Below are 27,224 nucleotides of genomic sequence, written 5' to 3'. Positions count from 1 at the left end.
TTATCCCAAGCCCCTCTAGATTTGGATCAAACTTTGCAATTTATTTTATTTTAGTTGTTAACTGGTAGCTGTAGCTGGACCAGTTGTGATTAAGCAGTTGCATGGTGAGCATCATATCCTTGTTTAATCTTTTAAAGGAAAAGGGAAGACAATCCCAAGGGGAATGGACTGTCTGGACAAGAGCCCCCAGCAGTCAAGTCAGCAGGGCTGGGCAGAAACCGGGGCAAAGGCCATTCTGGCAGTGGGAGATTGCAACCACTGACCCATTGAGCACCTACTTGAAACAGATCCCAGACTTAAGTGGGAGGAAGTGCCTGTGAACTGATTAGTGTGAAAAGAGAGAGATCACCGAATCAATTAGGTGGGAAAAGACCTCTGAGATCATCAAGTCCAACCTGTGATCCAACACCACCACGTCAACTAGACCACAGCATTGAGTGACATGTCCAGTCTTTCCTTAAACACCTTCAGAGACAGCAACTCCACTACCTCACCAGGCAGCCCATTCCAATATCTAATCACCCTTTCCGTGAAGAAATTTTCCTGATGTCCAGCCTAAACCTCTCCTGGCACAGCTTAAGATACAAGTAGCAATAGAGGTTAGAGTACTAATTAATGAGAAAGTTACATAATCTGTAACCAATGAATTCTGATGCCTTTGTTTGTTAAAATTTGTAATTAGTGTGAAGTTTAGATAAACAGAGAGCCAGCCTCTTGTGGGTTACCATCTACATCCCTGCATAAGCCGGAATAAAAACCAGAAATACCTCACCTAAGTGTGTGAGCTGGTGCTGCACACTGGGTATCCAACCCACCTTCAGGACAACAGGAATGTGCCTGGATGGTGGACAGGGTTTCCCAAAAGCAGCCTGAGGCCTCCATCCTCCTCATCCCTCAGCTCCCTCCCATGAAATGTCTCAGAGATAAAAAAGTGCATTTTCTCCTCTGCAGCCTCACACATGCGGAGAAGAACTGCGGCTCAATTTTTATTAATTTCTGATTCAGAAGCAGCTGGGGTTTGCACTGGCATGTTTTGTTTGGCTGCTGCCGCAAAGGCAGCCGTGATAAGGGAGGAGTGGCTTTAACTCCAAATGTGGGGCCTTATTTTATGATTTACTGCAGCTTCTCCCTTCCTTTACTATACCAGAGTGTGAAGTCCAGATCCACCCGGCTGCTACATCAGAGCCTAAAGGATATGGGGACGGAGTGATTTCCATTCACTGTTTGTTATACAACAAAGTCTGCTGCTAGAGACTTTCTCTACTTCTCCAATGGATATAAACAAGCTGACAAATCATTTCCCCCATGTAATAGTTGTATCTATGGCATGAAGTTTTGTTGGTGAAGCTGTAACCTTATGGTGTGATTTTTTTTTTTTTTCATGTTTCCAGTAAATCACCAGAACAACTTCCCCACATCTAAAAACACTAATGTCATTCAAGCATTATCACTTCAGGTTTCCTAGAATTATGAATTACTTGTAGTATAGGAAAAAAACCCAGTTTTTTACTTTGATTAAACAAACTAGCCTCCCTCTCCAATGCTTTCGTCAATCTGACATAGCCCTCAGGATGAGAACTGTTATCAGATATGCTTCTACAACACTTATCCACATTCCTAGCAATATTGCCAGCACTCCCCAGCTGCAGGGAGCGCTGCCAGATAAACAACCACTGGTTTGGGTATGGCCAGCCTTCCTGGACGTTGTGTTTGCAGGTGGAAGCCTGACTGCATGAGAGTCAGAGGGAAGAAATACTGAATTAACAGGGCAGCTGTGGCAGAGTTGTTCAATTGTTTGTAGAGTTACTTCTGTGCAACTAGACCAAACTATCTCTGCTGCATTTCTGCTCCTATTAGTTTCTCTAGTACTCTTATACTTGAAGTTATATTTAACATTATCAACCTGTCAATAAAACTCCCACATGAATTCAATCATAGAAAGTTGTATTTCCTTTAATTTTATACAGATAGAATCATACCAGGCATGTTTATTTTTAATCCACCTTCTGCTGAAACGTTGCAACATGCGAGGTTTTGAAGCCCTTGTAGTTTGAGCCATCATTTGTGTGACACAAGCTACAAGCACCTTTGCAATGAATGGCACCCCAGAACTGTGTTCAAAATTTTGGGTTGTTTGTCTGTAATGTACTGGGAGTTGATGGAAAAGGAGAAGTTTAAGTCCAGTTCTTAAATTAAGCTCAACCTTCAGCTGAGCTACAAGAACATACAGTACTGCTATTTCAAACACGCTGGTCGCGTTCAAGTCTGTTCAGAAGCTATTTGTGAACTGCTTGTGTCCCACCACAGACCCACACTGACTTGTCCTGTTTCTCACTGTATTTTCATTATTTATGATTGTCAAAACATTACAATAATATAAAAACATTTCAGAGTAAACACAGAAAAATGTTTTTTTCATTTGATTTATTTTCATAATAAACCAATTAAAAATACAAAAGACAAGGACCCAAGGTTCAGTGGGCTCCATCATTTAAAAATTTGTCCTTAAATACAAATTCACTCTGTAATATGAATACATATAACATTAGACCTCTAAACATAATGATCTTATTTGCATCTATCAAAAATTTGTATGGAAACAAATTAGCTGAAAAAACTTCCCTGCGACACTGAATGTACAGTATTTACAATCAAAAAAAAAAAAAAGAACTCTTAGCAGTATTAATCTCCAAAAACCTGCATAAATTGTATATATTTCATTTCCCTCCCCCCTTACAAAATAATCTGAAGTAGAGAGCAAGATTGTTAAGCTTCATAGTCACAAAATGGCATGAAACATTTGCACCTGTAGTGATGCCATTAGCTTTGTAATTAAATATAGCCAATGTTTTCATATAAAATATAGACATGGCATTGTCCATTACTGGAATATATGTTTTATGTACTCTCAATAGGAGTGTATATTCAATTTTGCACACACAAGAGCTTGTGCTGCAAAAATGCAAGAGGATACCTGGTTATCAAATTCTAAAACTGATGTAATTCACTGGTATGAAACAAAAACTCGATCATAAAAATTCAAACACATGGAATGAAACTGTCTTACTAAAAGTAACTGCTGCTTCAAAAGTTAAGTGATACACATACAGATTAAACATAAAAGGTTACAATAACAATGTAAATCAGCAACAGACTGAAAACGTAAAATAAGAAGTTTGAAACTTTGGCCAACAACCTCAGGAGAAACTCTTCATAGCATAAAAAGCATGTTCCTTCATGCCTGTATTTTGAAAAATGAGTAATATATAATTTTATTGATATGATAACACTTAGCAATTAACAGAAAATCAAAATTCATCTTAAAGCATGAATTCTAACAATTAACTGCAGAAATTAAGTAGCTTTGCAACATCTTACTTCAAAATCAAATCATATATACATAACTGAAAAGGTCCCATCACATTTATGAAAAAAAAAATCATCCACAGGGTCTTTTTTTTTTTTTTTTAATTATTTAATTATTAATATGAATTGGTTTCCAATGGCTCATTTTCTTGCTTCACTTGCATGTTAGATGGGATACCATTCGAACTGGATACTACCATCACAAATGGCTGCTGCTGGAAACTCTGCTCTGACTGCTCAGTATCGTCTGATTTGTCATCCCCTTCCTTCACCGCTTCTTGTACGCCCACCTGTTTGGTTTCTGGTGCTTTAATAACCGAAGTGATCACTGTGCCTGACGGATGAGACATCACCTGGGAGCTGCTAGGCGAAAACGTCACCACAGGGGTAGTGGCACTGAAGGATGCAGACGAAGCCATATTGACTGTTCCATTACAAATTGTCTGCACGCTGCTGGTGAGCACCTGCTGAACTTGTGCTGGGCTCAGCACAATTGAGGAAGGAGGTGAGACTGGCTTCTGAGACTGTACCATGACGTTTTCTTTAAGAACCGTCATGGGTTGTGAAGTAGGAATGGCTTGTAAAATGAATTTTTGGGCCGCTGTTACTGAGGCTGGATCTGTGCTGGCTATCACTGTAGTAAGAGGCACTGTCTGGAGTGTTACAGTATGCAGCTGCTGATTTCCAGGAGAAACAACCACTGGAACCTGGGTTGGAGTCTGTAAAGTCCTGTTAAGATTAGAAAAGATTACAGGGTAAGAACACTTCCACATTGAATTTTTAAAAAATACTTACTACAGAAAAATCATTTGGCATCATAAACATTTATTTACCCAACATTTCCAAAAGAAGTCGCAGTACCTCTCCTAATAAAACAAGGACTAGACCTGATGCCTGAATTCAGCAAGGTGTTCCCAAAGCAAAGGTAGCCTGCATGAACAATACTGCCATCACCAAACTGAACAGCCTGCCTTTGAGACATTGTTTAGGTCATCAGAAAACCTGGGAATCACATCAAAGACCCATCTCAAGCATCAACCCACATCACAAGCATGACCCACTACATATCTGCCATCAGTTTCACAAGTTATCTTAAATAACTCACAAATCACGAGCCTAAATAATTCATAAGTCAGGCCTCGATTCTCCTGACATCCGTATATACATTTAACTATATGCAAAAGAATTCACACTGCAGCAGTAAGTCTGGTCAAGATCTTCTCAGACTCCCATGACACACAGTTCTCTGTCTGCCAGGCTCATACGTGACTTCTGTCAAAACAACTGAACAGAACCTGCTTCCAAAACATCACTTTAAATTAGGAGTAATTCCATCAGTTGCAGGCTCAAAGACTTGGGTGCCACATTACTTTCAATGGACGTACAGCTGCAAGGGCAACATTAGAGGGTTAACAGCTGTACTGCTGGAGTACACAGCCACTACAGTGAACAACAGTGACTTACAACTTTGAAACACCCTCCAGTCATGCAAATAAAACCAAAACAAAAAATCCAAACCACAACATAAACAGTTTTGGGGAGGAAAAGAGGAAGGGAAGGGTAACTGCTTTGACACTCTCCTACAGCTTGCTCCAGCCCACTGTGCCATGCTGTCTCTGACAATCTTTCTTTCCCTCTGCTTGTCATGCAAAGTTCTCTCCAACTTTCCTGCTTCTCTTAATGTTTTCTCCTGCCTGCCCTCCTCCCCCTTCTTTAGTCTTAAGATCACCCTTGTATTTTCTCAAAGATAAACAAAAATAACTATCTCCTACTCCTAGCTTATTCCTACCCCTGCTGAAATCACTCGAGATGCAAAACAATTTACTATCAACATTTGTACTTTGAAGTCCATGCACAGCTCTGCCTGCTCTTTCTTCTGAGGACTGGACGTGTAAGGGTTTTCTCCCATACATCTACCATGGAACATCCTCCTTTCTGTAGTCCTTCTACCCATGTAGCATCTGTTTGTCACAGCTCTGTGAAATCCTACTTGCCAGCATTTAGCCATTGACCAGTAAGCCTTGACTCAGCATATTCAAAATGTCAATTTAAAACAACACTCTGGCTATCACAATTGCAACAAAAAGCTTACCAAAGCAGGACTTACGTGGCGCTGAAGCTACAGGGCAATGCGGATACAGATGCTGCTGCTGGCCATAGTCCAACCACACAGGGAGTTGCATTCCCACTTTCTTAGTGCAGCAGCAGAAGCAAGTGAAGGAATATATGCAGATGATTCCCCATCATTGCCGCTCTGCTTAGTTTTCTGGGAAAGGCCTCTAGCTGAGCTCCAAAGATTGCTCTGGCAAGAGTAGCCCCAGTAACCCTGCTGGTATTAGGCTCAGAGCACATGGGTACTCCCTGAGCAACCTCCAGCTGCCAGTCCCTGCTGCAGGCAATCTTTTCCCCCAGCTCCCGCATGGCTTGCTAACACAAGGAACAAAACTTCCATCTGTAGCTTTCTCTTCCTCCCAAGAAAGAAGGTTGCAGCACCCAGTAACGCAGCAATAGCAAAATCCTTGCCAATGAGGCTCCCACGCAGGTCTTATCACAAAGGCCATCGTAACCAGGACTCAAAATTTGATGTGACTGACACCTGAGTCAATCTTGAGCTCCTTTTTCACTCAACCAGAGACAGCCCAAGGAAGAAGCTCATGGAAATGGGGCTGGAGGTGAAGCACCAGCTAGAGTGATTGCTTCTTTCTTTCAAACTTCTGGAGAACTCGGTGTTGCACCGCAAATACCAACCGAGCTTAAAGCGCAAGGCTCAGAGTGACAGTACCAAGGCTCACACCAGGTCTCATAAAGGTTATTAGTGCTAACTCTTTTTTTTTTTCTTGCCCCCGCAATTCTCCTGGGACCTTCACAGAAAAGTCAGAAATGTCTGTGTCAGAAGTAGTAACAGGATGAGAGCATCCACTAGCTTTTTTGAAAAGAAAAAAAAAAAGTAAACTACCTACAGTTAAACAAACTTGCAGTAAAACCAAAGTGTCACATACATACAGCTCAATCCAGGAAAGTCTACAGAGACCAGCAATACCAGTGGAACAGCTATGAAGGAAAGGCAACTGACACTTGCCATCAGAAAAGCTTTGAAAGTATCAGAGTAAATACTGAGCCAGCTCTTTAATCCGTGAAGAAACTTACCTGAACTTGAAGGATTAAGATCAACTCAGTAGCTGCAGTTTTGAAAGCAGCAGCTGAAGCTGATAGCCTGTGCTAGTATGGCATCCAAGGATTACTTTGAAGCTACTTTCTTGTTCTCTAGATGTTTCATAAAAAATAAAAGCTTCTAGCTGCTAAATGGTTGTAAAGGACAACCTCAAAAAGTGTGAACTGGATCCGATCAATGCAGAAAGTATCTGTAAAGCACTAGGAGTAACAGCTCTGCAAAAAGAAACCAGGCTATTTGTCTTAGCATGCTGTAATTAGTATCTGCATATCAATGCTAAGCCATTTTATTTTTCTTGAAAGCCAGTCCCATACCTGTACACCATACTGACATTAATAGTTTACTCTAGATGCTTTGTCTTCTCAATCAGTCAAGATATAGATATATGATACACATGTATATAAACCTGTACATACAGATATGTGTATACACATATATTATGAACCTGCTAAAGTGAATGCAGGCAGCAGGTGTCTGCACAAGCACACCAGAAATATTTATTTACGCTAACGGTGGCCAAGCAAGATATTTGCCTTAACTTTTCAAACTACAGACAGCTGTATCTGTTTACTAACTTAAAATCTACCTGTTTGCCTTGAATACCATTGAAAAAAAAATACAGTTTGGTTAATCATTTTGTCCATTAAAAAAAAAGTACACACTAATTAAGGTGATTTGTTAACACTGGGCTACATTATTTTAGGTGCTTTGAACTGTATATTTTGCTATGCTTCCGAATTTCACTGCATTTTGCTAACACCATTTCTGCTCTAAGGTACTAACCTTTTGGTTGATTATTTTAAGAGTTCCTGCTGAGGTTTCAAAGAGAACAAGAACATTGACTGAGCAACAATGATGAAAAGGAAATGCTGCCATAAAACAATCTGGTTGCAACTGAGAAAAGAATGACAAGAATTCTGAAGTCATTTTAGCTTGGCAGAAAATTATGGTCTATTTCTTGGTCCATTTGTTACTGTTAATGGCCTAGAATTGCGCAATAACTTATTAGCTCATCAAGAGGTAACTAGTGATAAAGCAAACAGTAAGTGACAGGCAAGAAAACCAAGTTTATTAACGGTAATTTATGTGAAAATTATGAAGTGGAAACGATACCAATAAATCTGAAGCTACAAGCCAAGGAAGATACCAAAAATATTGAAGCTACAAGCCAAAGTAAACAAATTATTTCACAGCACAGCAAGAAAATGAAACAATGCAATATTAAGAAACATAGAGAGAGGTACCACAGAATTCCCTCTCCAACATAGACATTGTTCAACCTCCAGCTATAGTGGAAATGACGGCCTGGAGGTAAACAGGCTAATTTCCAGGGATTTAGCTCATTTCAATTAACTCGTTGCCAGAACTTATTCAAGCTACGAAGAGTAAAGGAGGTGAAGAGGTGGGATGTGCTTGTTAGAATCACTTCAGATGCCCAAGTTGAGAGATGATCTCCTCTGAGTGACTTATACAGAGAGTATCAAACAAACGCCACTCAGGAGCTCTGCTGTTGCTGCAAAGTGCTCCACAGCTGCACTCGTGGACATGATCCTCAGTCATCTGCAGTCTTATCAATACTTCACTCCAGTGTATTTCCTCATAGCCACTGGCTGTTCTCCAGCACAAGCCACATAGAGAGGTGCTGCTAAGCAGTCCAGCAGGAGATGTCCATGAGAGGCAGAAACGCATTTGATGCTGATGCCCTCCTGCCCAGTCTTAACACAGCCTCCTCTGAAGCGATGGCTGTGCATGTTCTTGTCTAGTGCTTTGCCTGGACAGCATCATTTCTTAACGTCATGAGGACAGAGACAGAGGACTCAGCTCTTAAGGTGTCCTTTTTACTGAGTCACAGAGTTTTGCATTCTTCTTTCTAGAATTTTTCAAAACTCCACAGTCACCTGAATTAAAACTCAGGAACTTTGCTACTAACAGAAACTTGCAGAGCCCCCATCTCTTTCAGCAGTGCCAAAGACATGGAAAGAAAACTCCTATAGATAGTTTCTTATTGTGGAGAAACAAAATTAATCTGACTAGAGTATTCTGAAGTCCCTCCTGTCATAAGCAGTTGCCTTCTTGTTTACCACAAAAATTAAATCAGGACTGCATTTAAGAAAAGCTCTTCTCAGCTGCAGGAAAATCACATCAAAATGTTTGGTTATAACCAAAGTCTTGAAAGAAGACAGATAGCTGTGATAGAAGTTATCCCTATTATAAATGTGTTCTGAGAGACAAACCCTGTTGTAAGACAAAGAGAGTTTCTTGTAGAAGCCCAGAGATCACATCAGTCTATTCCTGACCAACATCTCCCTCAGGAAGGACATTTTTCTCACCATTCTGAAATCTATTTGCAGTCAAGCCTTCACTTAAGAGATTACAGAGATCAGCTCTTTGTAACAGCCACCTGTTGCCTTCCTTTGGGCAAGGCTATGACAGCAGTGACTCAGATCCAACAGTTTCTACTAGTCAGTGTGATAGAGAGCTTCTACTGTAGGCCTGCCTTTGGAGCACTGACAGGAGACTACTGTCTAACTGCAAATAGAAGCAAAGCAAAGCACGGGCACTGATGGTGGCCGATCAAAGGAAGGCCTTCCAAATATTAGCCAGAAGTTGAGTTGCCATTGTGGTAGCTTGGACGGAACATGTTAGAAGACCTGAATCTGGACTCAGAATTGAATATTGATAGAAACATTGTGTTTCATACCTGAAGTGTGCTAAAGCATTGTAAAAGGTCTATCAGAAGTCAGCTAATTCCAAGTTTCTTGGTATACAGAGCTGCCAGCTAGATGATTCATCTATGTCCCATACAGTCAATAAAAGAGACAGACACAATTTAAAATTACTCACTATATAATCTTCTCTGAACTGTAAGTAACATGACAATCTCTTTTCCCTACATCTTAAATCGCTACTACTCTAGATTAAAGGCAAATTAAAATGCATATCTCAATATCTCCAGCCCTCAACATTTAAGGGAGAAATTTAATTGCCCAAACACAGGCACCTTACAGCTCTGTGTGATGTCCTACACAAGGTAAGTCCCTGGCCTTACAGGAGAGGTACACTTTCTGGAGCAACAGAAAGGATGCTCTTTACACTTAGAATGACCATGGAGCTGAATCCCAGGCCAGTGCCTCCTAATTCTAAGCTAAAACACAATTACTCAAATATACCAGATATTCTGGTTAATCTGAGTAAGTTATTCTGATTTAAGCAGAAGAATTTTACAAGCACTAAATTCTAAGAAATCTTTTCTTCCTTGTAAAAGGTGTCTCATGGGAAAAAGTTAGTAACAAATGCTCATCCAGAGTAGCATTTTTATTTTTACTTTATCACTGCAAACATTTAGGGCCAAAAATGGCTCCCAGTTACAGAACTGGACACTACAGTAACTGTGCTTGCATATACCAAGCCAGAACAGTTAGATCTGCAGAACAGCAGTGCGTTTACAATTCCAAATATTCCCACTGGGGATACTAGATGTTTTCCTCAGTCAGCAAAATCCAGTTTGCTTGACCTGACCCTGCTCCTGCCCTGTTTCCCAAGCTTCAGTTAACACAACACCACAGCCTTTCTCTATAAGCACTAGGGCTGAAGAGGCAATTATCCATGGAAAGTAATACTTCTCTTTGTCCCCCCTTCATACAACAGCACCAAAACTTGTACAGAAAGCACATCAAAAGCCATCCAAAAGCCAAGACCTTTCCACTTTAGAGTAAGATATAAGCTCTGTGCAGCTATAAATAAAGTTGCTACCTGTCTCCTGAGAAGAACCAACCATGGTTTCTCACTGGCATGCCCTTTTCTTTGAGAAACATCAAGAGGCCGTGGGGAACAGCTGCAACACTTTCCCAGAGATGCTCTGGGAGTAGTCTGTACCAGATATGTTGCCTAGTGCAGGGGACTAGGGGACATGAGCTCTTCATAACATTCTTCAAATGTGATTCTTTTACCAAATCTCTCAACAGAGATGATGTAGGTTCAGAACTTACTCTCTGAAGACTACAGTTAAGTGTTAAGAAACCAATTGTTTTGACCTCAGAGATGTTCAATATTTTCTCTCTTGATTTTTTTCTTCTTACAACACAACAGAAGCAAATTGCTGCAGAGGGAAGACCATTTACTTCCATGAAGCAGAGAAGTGAACATTCACATGAATAAAACTTTAGAACTACATTACATAAGACAAGCTGTATGGGTTCAAGATGTTCATGCTTTGAGGCAGAGCCCAACCGCTAAGCAGTATGCATCAGAAAAACTTTTGAGAATCATTACCAGACCCTTAGTTGCTGTTTTGCCCAAATGACCTTGACTATTTACATGACCCAACCACTGAACAGCAACTGACAACCAAAATGTTGCTATTTGTCCTTATTCTTCCTACTATAAAGTCATTGCAAACACAATCCTACAGAGTGCATGCATACATCAGAAGGTCTGTCAACTCTTAGTCTACAGTGGCATTCATACCTGCTGTACATTTTCAAATCATGTGGACCATCCGTTTCAATCCTTATGGAAGTCCCACTGCAGCAACTCAGAATGTGTACACAAACACATTCGATTGCTAGAGATTTAGCTGTTTGAACAAACCATCCTTTGTTTCAGCCTCATTATAAAACAAGAAAAAAACATATGCTCCAAAATAAGTTTAATGTGTCGTTCTACCTCACCAAACTACTTCAAGTTTGCACTTTGAAGCTGAGGAGAAATGCACCTGTCATAAATTGTATTTTGAGAGCCTGGAATTGGCAGTGACTACTGCACAGGATTCATCAGAACCTTGGTTTGCAGCTTGTCCCATCCTGGTAGTTTTTATTTTCATTCTAACTCCTCAGACGCCGTAGTATAATCTTTCTTAATCAGCAATACTTCTATACCATTCTGAAAAGGTCAGATGGTTCCTGTTTTTCCCCTTCATTTAAGACACTTTGTCATCTTGGCTAAGAAAAGTGCAATTGAAGACTTCATGGAATAATCTTCTTAGTTAAAAACAGTGGATGTGAACCAATGCAATACGGAACTCTAAGGTTTTAAGGCTTTTATTTAATTTGAACCTCACTTATATATCATCTCTGCTGCTTCTTCCTCTTAGCTTATTACCCAAGGTCCGATTGTGAAATACTGTAATGCAATAATTGGATGTCATAATGTCACTGACAGTTTTCCAAATGTTAGGCTGGACTTCCTGCCTGCCCTAAATCTTACTTCTGGATGTTGTTACCATTCTTTATACCACCTTTACTACTGATATTTTTGGGATACATAATCTAGTGTAGGTCTAGCCTAGACATATTTAACTCTGCAAATTCCTGAACTTACTCCCTCTTAATGTTTAATATTATTGTTCTATGGAATTACGTGGTACTGCATAGTCTCAATTATGTCTGTACTTATCTCTTTTCACTATATATTGCCCTTGTCAATTTTTACAAGTAAATAAATCCTTTATCAAGCCTGAACTCATTGGATTGCACTGTACTGAGTAGCTTCATTTCTAAGCTTTAAAAACATACAACACATCATCTTGATCCAGATTTGTATTAATTTTCTAAATTCATTTCAAAACTGGATTTATTTTTTTGTTAAATTCTTCATAATTATCTTTACCATAAACTTCTAATCAAATGTAATCTTTCTCTCTCCTATTCTTCAGAAACAAAGAAATTATTTGATCTTACTAGTGTCATTACCCACTTCTCTGACAAAAACGCATGGTTTATTCCAGGTAGTCAGTACCACTCCAAAATTACTGCTGGCACTGAATGTAATTTTCAAAGGGAAGAACAGAGGGAGAAGGAAATAGCATTACTGTCATTTTGCAGCAGAAAATTATAACCATTAACAAAGCAAATATAAAAAAATGTAATGATAATTGATTGAGAATGTGCAGCTCCTAAATCATATCCTGAATCTTACTGAAACAGCTTTAAGGTCTACAATCACTATATACAACTCTGACATTCCTGTGAGGAGCCTTGATTGCAAGAACATTTGTTTGTTTTAGGTCTTTTGTAGTCAGTATGCTGAGAGGAACAACCTCCAAGTGCACCGTGCATCAGGTGATGCCTCGGGCTAGGGGAAAATCAGGCTTAAGTGACTTTTTAAAGCCTCTTCTGTTAGGATGCTGCTACTAAGGGGTAGATGCAAAAGAGTCATGATGTTTAAACACTGTGTTAGCCAGTTGACTTAAAAATTCAGCCTGGAAGCATGACTGTCTCCAAAAACAGTGTGCAGATACATAGCTCCCACAAAATTATTCTGTTAATTGTTTTCTAAAATCAAAAGAACTTGTTCTTGTAACAAGCAGCAAAATGCTAGAGCAGATAACATGGAGCTTTCCCTTGCTGTAACTGGGGACAATAAAAAAGATTAAAGAGATGATAAAGAATTCTGAAGATGAAAAAGTAAGACGCAAAAAGGAAAATCTTTTTGAAGGGATCAAGCAGACCCACCATGTATAATTAAAAAGCAAAGACACCAAACAGTTGCTGTAGAAGCAGAGACATGAAAACACAGTTTCTGCTGTGGAACAGAATTGACAATGCCAATTTAAAGGCATTGTGTATTTTTCCTCTTGAAAGGAGGTGCATCAAGTCTAATACCATGGGAAAGATGCACTTCCCCCCACCAAAGGCAGTGTTTACGTGTGCATGCGTCACAATATGCTGTAGTCACTCTAAATGCCTAGCATCATCCACAAAGACATTGCTTCACGTCAACCAAACTGGAAGACTAGCACTTCTTGGAAGCAAAACAATCTAGTCTATCTAGCCACCAGCCAGTGAATTTATTATTGTTCAAATATTTATTTTCAGTATATTTTCTTACCTTATATTCTGAACCGAGGAATTCAACGATTCATCCGGAACGTTACTGGTTACAGCTGCATGTCCTTCTGTGAGGGGCTGCAACGGCTGCATTACGTGAACTGTCCGAAAAAGCTGAGTGGATTGTACTGGCTGCGGAGATTGCATTGTCCTCAAAACTTCTGAAGTCAAGCCAGGTGTCTGCTGCTGTCCAACTTCTACATGCTCCTTCAGCTTAGCAGGCTTTGTGTTTCCTGTTTTTAGCACCGCGGTTGATCCTCCCTTTGTTCCTGCGTTTGCAGATGCTCGAGTTCTGCTTGATTGGTTTCTGTTGGCCACCGCAGTTGAGAGCAGAGTTGAATCTGATGATTCAGTGCTAGGGCTTGCATCCTCATCATCAATATAGATGAGATCTTTTGGCATTTCTTTAAATTGGTACACTAGACGCTGACCTTCTACTTTAGCCAGGATTCCTCTTTGGTAATAGTATCTGTTTAAAGTGTACACACATCAAGTTACACAGGTTTTTTGCCAAAACCAAAACAAAGCAACAAAACCCTCAGAAAATAAACATAGCACTAACAAGTAAACAAACTTTTAAGTGTCTAGTTTCTTCATTATAAAAAAGTTGCCAACTTAATAGTATTGTTTTCCTCAAACAACTTTCATTTACTGGTATTTCATGTCATGTTTTACTTCTAAGCTTGAATACCTCTGAGGAGAAAAAGAAAAGAACTCAACGCCTTGGTTGCTCTGCTATCAACTCATATGCTTTAAAAACTTGCGTGAAACTTTCAGCTCTCCTCTTGACTCATACAGTTCTTTCAGTTACCTGAATTCATGGTTATTCACCCGTGAGCACAGGCAGACATTTTAGATACAACAAAGCAAAGGGAACAGGACAGGAGGGTGCTACTTCTGTTGTATTTACAAACTAATATGACAACTTGAAATTATGCACACTGAGGTGAGGGGTGAAGGAAAATTAAAAGAAATGCACAGCTGCTCAGTTGGACAATTATCAATCAGCAGGTAAGACTGAAGCTTTGCGGACATCTGCTTACTTTGCACAGTCTTTTATGGATGAGAAAACCCCTGGCCTGATAGGCAGTGGCACACAATTCTGTTTTATAACTGTCTGTACACACAAGTTCAGAGAAGTGAAACAGACCTAATTCTAAAACTTTATCTCCCACTGGAAAGGGGATCAGGTGCAACAAGTAGAAATAATTTAATGAATACACCTGCTTTTTTTTTTTTTTGGCAAAGAGATTAAAATTTTATGTAGAAGTCTCGCCCCACCTGAAATCTTCAGTCTTTTACTTTGTCTGTGTCTGATTGTGAAGATGCAGTTTTTGCAGCAGCACTGAAAAATGCCTATGCTGAAACTGAAGGTGACCGAGTTGAGGTTAGCGAGGGTTACTTTTAGTTAACTAATTTATTTTCCTGAAATAACTTCTTAATTTTCCAAACTAATAGAATACTGTTATACAAATCAGATGAGGCATTAAATGCACACAAACACTACGGAAACAAAACCAGACTTTTATTAAAAATGCACATACCTGAGAGCTCTGCCCATTGTTTCATAATTCATGTCAGGTTTGTTTTTGTGTTTTCCCCACAACCTGGACACAGCCTTGGAATCTACCAGTTTGAAAATGCCCTTCTCTCTTTGAGTCCATTTAATATACTTAGGACACGTAGCTTTGTCCTGGAGCAGTGCTAGTAAGAACTCCCAAAGATAAATTGTATTTCCTAAAATGAAAGTATTTCAAAACATGGAAAAAATATTAGTTGACCATATTTTATTAATGACGCAAATAATCTTAGAAGTAAGAAGCTGGGATCTTTACAAATACATTGTAATATTTCATCAAAACTAGGCAATAGTGATGGAAAAGCACAGGAAAAGATTCTTGTGAGTTATTATAATCTGGATGCCCAAACAGCCAGCCACTCCCTCTGTATCAGTCAGGCACCAGTCAATTTACAGCTGCCCCATTCCAACTGCCAACATTAGACAGCATTAGTCACCTATGTGTCCATTTCCCTCCTGCCTAATCCAGTTACAGAAGCAGTCACTACTGCTTTACCTTGAGCAGGAACATGTTCATGTCTATCATCTAAAAATGCTGGAAATTAGGCTGTTGCTTAAATGCTTTGCTGAATTGAGGTGAGTGTTATAATCCTTTAAAAGGCGAAACAAAATCCTTACTTTTAAGAATTAGATTTATATGGGGCAATCAGTGGTATATGCTGATGTAGGCATATCCTCAAGGATAAAGTACAGAAAAAGGTATTTTTTTAAATCCAGTGAGCACTTGCAGTTGCTGGTAGACAACCTTCAAATTTTATTTTACAAACAAGCAGGCACAAACACTTGTATATGGAAATCCATCACATCTGTTCAGTGTTTACCACGTATAAAGAAAGAGTATTAAAATCACAGATCGTGAATATTTAAAACAAGAACAAAATTTGCATATTTTTTCTGAATCACATTTAAGCAGTCTAAACTCATACAACTAATGAGACCCTTTTTCCTGCCTTTTTTTTTAAGGTTTTTGGGTGTTGGACATTCTTTTCGGAATCTGAAGCTGCACGTAAGCTTTTTAGTTGTTAGTCTGAGAAAGTAAGTAAAAACTTCTTGTATCACATCCCACGAGTAGCTGTGGAAAAACACAGCAAGGATAGCATGTGCAAGTTTCATAAATTCCACAAAAAATGATGCCCAGCACATCAGAAGGTGACAGGATCACTTTTGATAGCTTCAATTTAACCCAGCAGATTTTTTTCCACTTTAACAACTACCAGTCTGATCTCTTTTTCTCCTAAAAAATAAAATTCCCATAGTACTGTATTATAAACTATATATAGCAAATATTCATCAAGTCATCAGCACTGGCAGTACAAAAATGTTAGCAGCTCCTTCAGCAGGTGGAAGTTTGAAAAGTGAGCATTCCTAGAGAAAAAACGCTGCCCTTGCAAATGTCTCCCAGCTCACATAAAATAGTCTGTTTGCCTTCAGATAGCCCGGAGGCAAAGGTTAAGACTGTCATACAGGACTGAGAGCATTCCCAGCCATTTATGATCTAATCCAGGATGCTTTTGTTGTAGTCTAGACCAAAAATGCTCAGCTGCATCAAGGCAATCTGAAAATTTGTCATTGCTTAGCCACTGAAAATCACTATGAAAACAGACTGGCTGCAAAAACCAAGACTGCTTTACTGACAGGCTTTTTTAACCTCCTCTGAGTCACAGCAGAAGAAATAGGTAGAAAAATCAGTTTTCTCTAAGCATCATATCATGTGGAGAGCTTGTTATTTTAGCACACTTAAGGAACAGGTAGGCAGCTCTCGTGATTTTCTGGCTGCTTCCCTGCCACGGCTGGTCATACTAGTATGTCTTTTACTTCAATTCTGTTTCTCAAAATGCAAAACAAATGCTCTTCATAGCAGGCAGTGGTTTCAGGCAACACACTCCTTTTTATTTCCTTCAGAATTAGCAATCTTGTAACAATGGACAAATGTGAATGATGATGTATCCTTGCTATCATCGACAGAAACATTAGAATCTTACGCCTTTTAATTTTTGTGGATAGCTGCTTTCATATTTTCTATTATTTCATTAGAGCACCACATGAAGGTTCCTCTGACATTATTCTTTCGTTTTTACTTAAAAATTAGGTTGTAATTTAATTTTAAAAAAAAAGGAAACAAGGTATGCTTAAAATTGATGGCATTAACATGTTGAATATTTATTGCTTGCCAATAGTATTTTGTTCCTGTTATTGCAGAAAATGCCTCTTCAAAAGCAAAAAACCCAACATATTCATCTGTCAGTGTAGAGATTTTTCTGACTTCAGGAGTCTGACATTGCTACGACACGACCTTACATGGTTGGCTGGGCTTCTGTCCTGGCAAGTATTGCATGCATGCAAGCCCATCAGTGCCTAGGCATGAGAGCAGGCACCTGTGACACAGGGAGGGCTCATTTCCAGCTCCCACTGGGCGCAGCACAACTTGCCGGGGTCCACGGCATCAGGCTGCCATTCAGACATGGCACGGGGGGCAGGCATTGGACCCAACAGCAAAGCAACAAGAGTTGTTGACAAAACTGACAGGCACTACTGAACAGTTCAGTCTGGAGGAATTGATTTATTGTATCACTTACGTGGCATCTATTTTTATTTCTCCCTTTTAAACACAGGATGAATTAAAGTATCAAACCCCCAATTTTCTGCTGAAGTCTTCAAGCTGTGTTATAACTTTTTTTCTAAATTCAGGGCTTGGTACTTCCTGCTGCCAACTGGCAGCCTTGATTAGCTCCTCATGCAGAATTAGACACAGATGAAACACATTTTCAAAGATCATCTATCAAAATAACCACAGCCCAAGAAACACTAATACAATGCAAAGCACTCCCCAAGATTTCACTGAAAACACAGTAGACCCTGTGGGGGGTTGAAGAGTTTCCAAGAACCCTTGCAAACGAAGCTTGTTTTTCACTTGCCTTAAGATGAGATATGTTAACCATCCCTGAACATAAGACTTGGGTATACATCAGAAGGAAACTGGTGAACTTTCTCTTTTTACAGGTCACTCAGAAACAATGTTCTTCTAAAAGCTTTAGTGACAACTCTTTGACTTACCCTTTCCATCTTTGTTTTTCTTTTTCACAGATATGTTTGGAGTTGTAGTAGGAGACTCAGAACGAGATGGTTTTGGTTTTTTCCCTGAAATAAACCATCAGTAAGTCAACTGCAGCTTAAAAAAAAAAAAAAAAAGAACAAACAAGGACCTAAAAAGGGAAGAGATATGTTTCCCCACTTGAAAGAAGATTCAATTTCTACTAAGCTAGGAACTTCTATGCTGAACTTCTTCATTTTCTACAGCAGGATTGGACCCTCTATGCTCTTACTGTACTTTTAGTAAAAACTATGGTCACTTTCCTGAAGTCTATGTGCTTTGGAAATTTCTGTGGCTATTTAGGTACTCTTAGGAGCACTTAAAATAGACGAGACGAGAAGAATAAGCTATTAACTCTGAGTAAGCGTTTAAAGCAGAAAAGACAGCTAAAATACAGAGCACTATCTTGTTCCTTCACTGCCAAACTGAAATTTAGGGAGAAAACAAGACTGCTAGCTTGTTTAATCAATTGCAAGTCTCCACTGACAGCATCAAACCACACTGTCGTGTGAAACAAACATTTTTCTCAATCCTGTTGTCTTTTACACCTTTTTCAACTGTGGCAGCACATAGAGGAAAGTCACTTTATAACGATCAGAAGAACCAGTAACGGGCGCTAAAAAAAAAAGCAGTTTTTAAAGTCATAAGCGTGGTGGTTCTATTTGGTAAGAAAAACTGAAAGAAAGAAGTTTGTTACAATTGATTAGAAGAATGAAGAGCATTCATTTGAAAATGCTGCAAAATCAACTACCAAAACATAAAGAAATAAAAAAAACTAAGTCATGCTGAAATATTTTTCAATATAAAACCTTGAACCTACTCCTTTATTAGTTCTCATTCACTGCAATGGCAGCTTTTACAGGTGAAGTAATTAAGCAGAAACCTTCAGAACTTTCTTATGAAATAGCAATTTATCTTATCAGGTTTTGCAGTGACCCCTTCCTACACTGACATTACTTCAATTACTTCAATTACTACCTATGATCTTCTGAGAGGCTGAATAGACTAAGCAGACGTAAGACTCAGAGAAACATATTTCTAGTCTAAATAGCATATTGTCATAATGAAAGATCTAAAGAAATGACACAAACAACACCCATCATTTTGGCCAGTAATGTTTTCCTTGATTTGAATGAAAATGAGAGGGAGGAAATCCTACAACAGTGTGTTTTTTTCATTTATCATGATGTGAAAGGATAAAGAACTACTGGGGGTATCCTTTTAGCAGTTTTTCTTCTACTCAGTACTATAGGTTGCAGAAATGTCAGTTTTCCCTAAAAAGTCTAGATAAAGCCAGTTTGTATGGATCAGCCTCTAGTGCACAAGAAATCCCTCAGGGTAATTTTGGCTAAGTGCTTTCCCCCCTTAAAGTTGTGTCACAGGAAGACTTTGTTGGGTGCTACTTGTTTCCTCTCCTGAACAGGTGTAAATGTAGCTATTAAGGAGTAAGGAGTGTTATTTTGATGTCATTTATTTAGATGTTATGACTAAATACATTCAGTTCTTAAGAGAAAATGAAGTGGGTGAGATCCCAATTAGGTCATGACTGAACTACCGCTGGTAAGCTTCAGGAAACATAAGTACTGATCCCATGTAATTTACGTAATTCTGATTAGAGATAACCTAGGCTACTAAATATGAATAGTCCTGTAACAGCAATTCTAGGCTCTTTTTCTTCAGCCTAGACTACTTTAGGACATCTCATTTGGACAGTCCTCTACCAGACGCCCACCAAAATTAGCAACCAGTAAAGAATGTGAAACTTCTTTACAGAAATGTATCCATGTTACTGCCGCATATCTGGGCTAGAGATACTTAAGATGATGGTTTCAGACCACACTGTGAGCTATAATCTCCAGGCACTGACTGATACCATCAACAGAAACAGATAACAGAGACACAGTAGATATGTTTCCTTTGTTTAAAAGAAGGTATTTTTTGAAAGCGCCTTAAGCACTAGCATGCTTCCTTCTTTGGTTCAGTAGAGCATGAATTTATTTCTTTTCAGAGTGCATACATAAATTCGTTTTTAGGAGAGAATTTTATAAAGAGGAAAGATGAAGAACATGCAAGAGCTAAGCCTTATGTGGGGCTACCATAATTTTGGCTAGCTAATTGAATTTATAATTGGTATTTTCACTTTCCTATTTTCATAGGTGCAAAACACTTCACGTTAGAAATTCACGCTACTAATGTTTGTGACATTTAAACAGTGAGATGTTTACCCTGATTAAATATTTTATACCATCCCAGAAAATGTAAAATACATTTTCTTACACTGCTTTCAGTGGGGTTTGTTAAAAAAAAATACGTACAAACATAATAAACAGTATATATCTAAAATATATTGCATATATAATTTGTGTGACCACTTACTCTCGGATACCTCCCATAGCAAACACAGGACTGAAGATATTAGTAATTTTCCAAATTAGTAATTTCCAGCAAATTTCCAAGTTTCTTTGCCTGACACCCCTTTGTTTTTCCTGCCTTTCTGACGCGTAGTTTGGCAGCTCAGTGCTCAGACATTCATGAGTACAAACATCATACTGAACACACGTTTGGAGTTGAGCAACTGGGTGGATACAGCTCTCCTGCTGCAGCAGTAAGGCCCATGAGGAAAGGATGTGAAATCGCCTCATCACTTCTGAAGAACATTTTCTTGGAGGAGCTCTACTTGGCAATGCCGTTCTGGCCCAGTTAGCTGGCAACCCTCTGCACTATTCATCCCTGTAAGTTTAGCTGATGGGTTATATTCACTAGAAGTCCATACAATCTATAAGAACCCTATAAAACGATGAGTGATATGGATAGGGCAAAATGACCACCACCATTTGCCATGCCTTAAAACTAACCAACGGAAGAGAAACAGACAGCACTTAAAAAAATCCCCTAAAAACAAACAAACAAAAAACCGTAAAGAACCCCACCCACACCCTGCACATCATCCTAAAGTGCACTGCAAAATTAATAACATTTTGCAGCAATTCTTGTATATTGATGACTTATAAATGCCCAGACATTTTGAGGTAACACTTCAACATCACTCAGGCCATGCCACCTACCTCATGAACACTGAAATTCCCTGAAAACTAGCAGCTAATGAAACACCAAGCTGATGAATTTTTTCTAGTGTTTTGGTTTTGTTCCTTTTTTTCTAAAACAAATACACACATTTGCTGTGAAGCAACTGGTTTTCTAACCTACAGCTAGGGAGGAGGAAGGAGTGGGAGTAAGCAGAAGCACAACACGAAAGAGGGTATGAAAGCATCAAACCTAAGAGGTTAAATGTCTGGCAGACAGCAGCTCCTTGTTTTGACACACGCAGAAGTCAACAGTATAAAAGAAGAAGGAAAGAAAAGAACAAAACAAAAAAAAAACAGTTTAAAATGCTGTGGTTATCTCACAGTAGTGTGCACAGCACAGTAGCTTCCCCAGCAGTACTTTGAGGGCAGCTGCTGGTAAAGCTCCCTTCCACAGCAGTTTCAGTTCAGCTTTCTTAGGGGAATCAGAGACTTTCTGACCCAAACCCCTCCTTGAGGGACCTTGTGACACACATGGGGCTCAGGAGGCTTCCCCAAGATCTCCACAGGCTGCTATACTCTCACAGATAACCCCCAGCATTTGGAATTAGCAGTAAAAATGCACTCCTATTCAGCAGGAGTATGGCTGGGTATCAGCATTCCTGTTCTGGAAGGCTTTTATTTATCAGGGGAAACTGTTAAAGTCCTCATGCTCTAGGATTAGCCTTAAGATTAGCTCCAGAAATATAACTCCCTTGTTTGTTTTTTTTTGGTTTTTTTTTTTTTTTTTTTTTTAATTTGTTGCAAGAGCATCTAACATCTGTCTACACTACATGACTCAGTTTCTTCCTTGTAGACATTCAGCTTCAGACCTCTGATGGAGTCCATGCTGAAGTAGGGTCAGAAAACAGAAGCAGAAGGTCTGGCTAATACCACTTCCTAACTCTTTGGCACAGCACTGGAACAGCACTGGCACAATGCAACACCACTACACTATGTAAACATAATCTACTAGAAATGGGATTAACACCTACTATAGCATGCAGCTATTAAAAAAAAAATCCTTCATATTTAAGAAAAGCTAAAAAGCCCTCCTCATTCTCATCCCATATTCTGAACCGATCCAGTATCTTCAGCTGAAGCTAGGTAAGGGCTAATGAAAGTACTTCAGGATTCACAATAACAAAAACTCTACAGCTTGTATTGCAATTCTGCTCTGAAGAAGAAATATTCCTATGAATAGGAAAAAGCAGAGGTTCCTGTTTCCTGCAGGATAAGCCATCTTTGCTATTGCTACAACATCATTAGTCGAAGCATCAGTGTAAGTGCTCACACTACCCAGGAAGAAAACGTTTTTTCTGCATTTCTAGTTGAGCCCACTCAATTATTTTGGCCTGACACCCAGAGCGGTTCCAGACATCCACAGGGGAAGTGACCATGCCACCCACTGCTCTCTTACTCCATACTGCTGTTCTCCAGTATCATCTTACCTTTTTTCTTCTTTGGTTGTTCATATTCTGGAGTCTCTGGTGATTCGGCATAAGGGTCTGGGGCTTCCACCACCTCAGGGATCCCATCAAGTGTGACTGACACGTGTGTAATAGGAGCCACCATATCATCCTCTTCAGTTGCGCCAAACATAGTTGCTTAAAGGAAAGGGACAAAAGGAATATTTTCACACAGCCATGAGGACTTGTAAAAGCTGGTTTTAGAGCAAAAATTTAAACATAGAATAAAATAAAACTATAACACTTTAAGGCCTTCAAGGCACAGAAGACCAGTTCATAATAGAATATATGTGCCGAAAACATTTTACACAAGCAGAAGCACTACCAAAATAGAAAAATTTAATGATATAACCCAGCCCCCCCAAAAAAGCACAGTTATCTGGTGATCACACATTCACACTTAAGGTAATCTGCAAATATAAGTGTATATTCTTTTATCCTGACAACGGACTAATCCTCCATGAGCCAAACAAAATACTGCAATCTAAACCAGTCAACTTCATTCACACTTTCCCTCTGTAATTTTTGGTTCTTTCTTCTCCTGTTCAACTCTGGCATGGCAATGAAATCTTTCATTGCATACAATATTGGGTATCTGATATCCAAACTATGTACATAAAGGCTGTATGGAAGTTATAAAATAATTTTAGCAATTCTATGCAACCACACTGCACTGAATCCCTCCTCCTTTCACAAAGAAACAAGGCAAATACAGATTGGACTTTCTTTCACAAAAAACTTACTTATTCTCTTTTCATCCAGCATAGGACCAGGGGAGTCCATATTGAGAAGTGCTTCAGCAGCCTCGATTGTTTCCATTGTTTCATCTCCATTATGACAAGATGCTTCAACTAAAAGCAAAGGAGAAAAAAATAATTCTTAAGAAGCTACAAACTGAACTTAAAGCTTAACGCAATATTTATTCTTATTTCATTTCTAGGAAAAAAAAAGTGGTAAATATGGTCTTCTACTACATGAGTAGAAATAGATTAGCTGGGGAGAAAATGCTAACTGTAATAATTTAATTTATTTAGTATAGTACATTTTTCAGATTACATGTAAAAAACCCCAAACCCCATACAAACCTTTTGTTTCTGCCTCATTGTTCTAGTCCCTCTCTTTCCTGATCAAGTACATGCAGTAAAACACAACACCCATGAACCTAAGAAATAATCACTACCACAAACAATATTCCAGAGAATGTTATTTAAAAAACATAATATTGCTAACTTCTTATGGTGGTCCAAAGAGTTATCCATACATGTGGATATTTTGTGTTGTCCACAGAAAAACGTGTGGATATGACACTTGAGGACATGATTTAATGGTGAACATGGTGATGGTGCTGGGTTGATGGTAGGACTTGATGATCTGAGAGGTCTTTTCCAACCCTAACAATTCTATGGTTCTATGAATGGAAATGAATTCCATAAATAAGAGATGCTAATCAAAAATATCCAGTAATTTATCCTGGAGGAGATTAAAAAAATATTCCACCAGTTCTATTAGTATACAATCTAAAGGTATAACAAAATCCTAAACCATTCAAACTCACAGGAATTACAGGAAGGGCTAACAGTGCAAGCTCCAGGAACACACTGGAAAGTAAACATGAAACATGAAAAGCAATACAGCAGGCTGGCCATACCTTCCAAAATTTTTGACTTCTAGACAATTCCTCATCAATCTCAGGAGGGCAGTCATTAGACAAACCCAAAGCTCTTGAGCATTAATTTATGATGCTTAAGGTACATCTGAAGGTCATCTGAGGGTACACACCAAAAACATCCAATAAAATTATCATTTTGCAAAATAACAGCTCTCCCAAGAAGGTAATATTGGTTTAACTGGAAGAATACTTCACCACAGGATTTTTTCAAAATAATTGTATCATGAAAAATAAGAGAGATGGTAGTTCCTGGTACTGTAAACATTTAAAACTGATTTACACATTCTTTCAGAAATTACTGTTTGTTGGATGGAAATGCATGGGCTGGGCTTGCTTATTCTTTGACATGAATTTGATGCAACTTTGGGGGATTCACTTGCATCTATCAAATTGATAAAAAGGGCTGCATCAGTATTCCCCTCCCTAAGATACCAAGAAACCTCGTTTACTTTCTCAGTCTGGCAATGGTAATAAATCAGCTTCAAGCCCTCTCTCCCTGTTTAGCTTTGAGGAATTTTGGGTGGGGCAGTCACACCAGGAAAAAAAAAAAAAAAAGGCAGACATGCACCTTCAAACACAATGTAATGACCTTGGAACATTTCTTACATTTCTTCGCACAAAAGCAAGAGGTTTATGCCAAAATTTCTATACTTGAAAAAAACAAAACAAACCAAAAAACCTTAAAAATATCAGAGCAATAACAGAGCACCCAGCTCAGTTAGCACTAAGCAATTAGACAATTAAAAAAAAACAACCAACAAACAAACCCTGGTTTCACCCCAAACGTTTACAGCTTCAGCAATTGTATCATTAGGAGAGGGCAAAGATGAATGCTGACATGCACACAAGAGCCCTACCTCCGCCACCCAGCTGTGCTTTACAGAAACCTCATCTTCCAGATTTTTATTTTTCCTTAGTCCCACCAGTCCCAAGAGTAAGAGGCTCAGGCTAAGACAGAATAAAGTAGATAAGTGTTGGGAACCCCTGATCCACACAGCAGTTTACCCTGTTGCCTACAGGACCACCTCCACCCCATATCTTACAAAGACATTCAGACAGTTAAGGGCCTGCACCTTCTTGCTGACATCTCCAAGCAGCCTTAAGAAATGAGAAATACACAGCTGGGGAGGAGAACAGCGTGAAGAGAAAAGGGGAGGCAGTGAGTATGGACTAAGATCCTGGAATGGAAAGCCATAGAGCAAGACAGCAAATTGGGGACAATTTTGTCAGGCAGTTGGCAGGCTCAAGAGCTCAGTCACAGAGCATCTCAGGCCCAAGAGCCAAACAGCATCACTAGGGAATGCCTGGCCAGCTGAGGAGGAGACAGAACATGTACAGCCCATGCAGTACATTTCTGTGGACATGCTCATGCTTGACCTGGTGCTGATGACTTGATCATTTCTGATTCTAAGTTTTATCTGGATGCAAACTTTCCATACCATTTACCAGAATTACCAAGACCTCACTAAGGATGTGATCCTAAATATAGGGATGCAGCACTGCCAAAGCAGCTGTTCTCAGTTCCAACAGTGAATGGACAGGAAGGCTAACCTGCCACAATCCAGCTCAGCCAAAGCCATGGAGTGTGGTCGGTTTACGCTGCCACATACAATTTAAAAGCTAGCAGTGGTACCCCCAGGTTCTCAGTGCTGCAGGCAGGGAGGAGAGAGCTGCTGCTGTCTGCTCTTTCCCCAGCAAGAGCTGCATAAGGACCAAACCCGCTCGCTGGCTTTCAGGTACTGAGGTTACAGAACAGAGTCACTTCTTCCCTCCAGTGATAGCAGGTGAGGCAGAGGTTTCCAGCTTTACATCACTGTTACATCACATGACTAAAGGTTTACCATCCTTATCCAAGACTAAAGAAAGGAACCTAAAATAGCCATATAAATAACATAAGCATAGAAATTAATATAATTTGATGCTCACAAAAAATGTAAGTATGTTAAGCAAACTTCCCAGTCTGACCATTCATGAGACTATCAGTCACACTCCCAAGGCCAGAGACAGTCACTGCTGGGGTCAAAGCCCCTTCATAGCAGGTAGTTCCAGTGAGCTGACAGTGCCCAGCTTGACTCCCACACACCCCACTCACACAGTTCAGACCAGGTTTCCTTACCGGTTCAACCCCAGGTTTCCCATGGCAGAGTCTCAGATGTCTCCTTCCACAAAGCCATTTATTCGTGTCACAGTAACACAAAAACAGCCCAAGCTGGTGCCTCTGAGGAAGACCCCCAACCAAAAAACCCCTGGGCTTTTATACCCTCACAGTCTACCCATGCACAAGTCTTGCTCTTCCTCTCTGTGTCCCTCCGCCTCAGCTGCATCACCAGTCTTCCCCTCCTTTGTTACCTAAAAGGTTGGCAATTCCTGACTCCTGCTTTGTCTCTCAGTGTCCATGCATCTGGCTGGCTTCACCCATCTCTGTGCCCTTTGTTATCCCAAAGGTTGGCACAAGGTTGCCCAAGACACAGCCATGTGTCTTGGGCTCCAACCCAGAGCTCAATCTCCTTGCAAGCCAAGCTACCTGGACCAGATGTATTCCTCAACAGGCAGCAGCTTATTTGTTACACTTGGCAAAGTCAGAACTGAAAGAAAAAGGGAGGAGGGTATAATTTCTGAGAAGTATCAGGTTTCAAATATTATCGTAAATAGGCATAAGCTTTTTTTTTTTTTTTTTTTTTAAAAAAAAGGGATAAAAAATAAAAAATTGGGAAGGAAAAAATGAAAAAGGGAAAAAATGTCAGGGAAGAAAAAATGGGAGAAGAAAAAGGGAGGAGAAAAAAGGGGAAAACAAAAAAGAGAGGGGAGGGGGAAAACCACACCTAAAAAAATCTTCCATTTTTTCCCAAGGTACTCTACAAGTCGTTGTTTATCTGAGCAAGCCACAAATGTAAGACTCTGCACGCCAATTACAGCCCAGTTACTGGGAATCCAGGTTCGCTATGAATCAGCGTTAGCATGAGGCTTGTCCAAACACAGCTTTCTGCTC

General features: G+C 39.5%; 1 protein-coding gene across 1 annotated transcript in view; it reads right to left on the bottom strand.

Moving 5' to 3' along the window:
- Positions 1 to 2,407: 2,407 nt before the first annotated feature.
- ELF1 (E74 like ETS transcription factor 1) overlaps positions 2,408 to 27,224 on the bottom strand; it is a 29,360-nt gene continuing 4,543 nt past the window's right edge. Inside the window, exons 2-7 of the mRNA XM_027908547.1 lie at positions 23,310 to 23,417; positions 22,549 to 22,704; positions 17,999 to 18,082; positions 14,910 to 15,102; positions 13,367 to 13,834; positions 2,408 to 4,095 (exon numbers count right to left, since the gene is read on the bottom strand). Coding sequence (XP_027764348.1) covers positions 3,483 to 4,095; positions 13,367 to 13,834; positions 14,910 to 15,102; positions 17,999 to 18,082; positions 22,549 to 22,704; positions 23,310 to 23,417 — 1,622 coding nt within the window. The 3' untranslated portion in view covers positions 2,408 to 3,482. The remainder of the gene's footprint in view (positions 4,096 to 13,366; positions 13,835 to 14,909; positions 15,103 to 17,998; positions 18,083 to 22,548; positions 22,705 to 23,309; positions 23,418 to 27,224) is intronic.

The sequence above is a fragment of the Empidonax traillii genome, unplaced genomic scaffold (assembly GCF_003031625.1).
Source record: "Empidonax traillii isolate 1590-97213 ecotype Southwest subspecies unplaced genomic scaffold, ASM303162v1 scaffold1746:size129677, whole genome shotgun sequence".
Classification (NCBI taxonomy): Eukaryota; Metazoa; Chordata; class Aves; order Passeriformes; family Tyrannidae; genus Empidonax; species Empidonax traillii.
The sequence above is the reverse complement of the archived record's forward strand: the minus strand, read 5'-3'. Positions and strand labels throughout refer to the sequence as shown.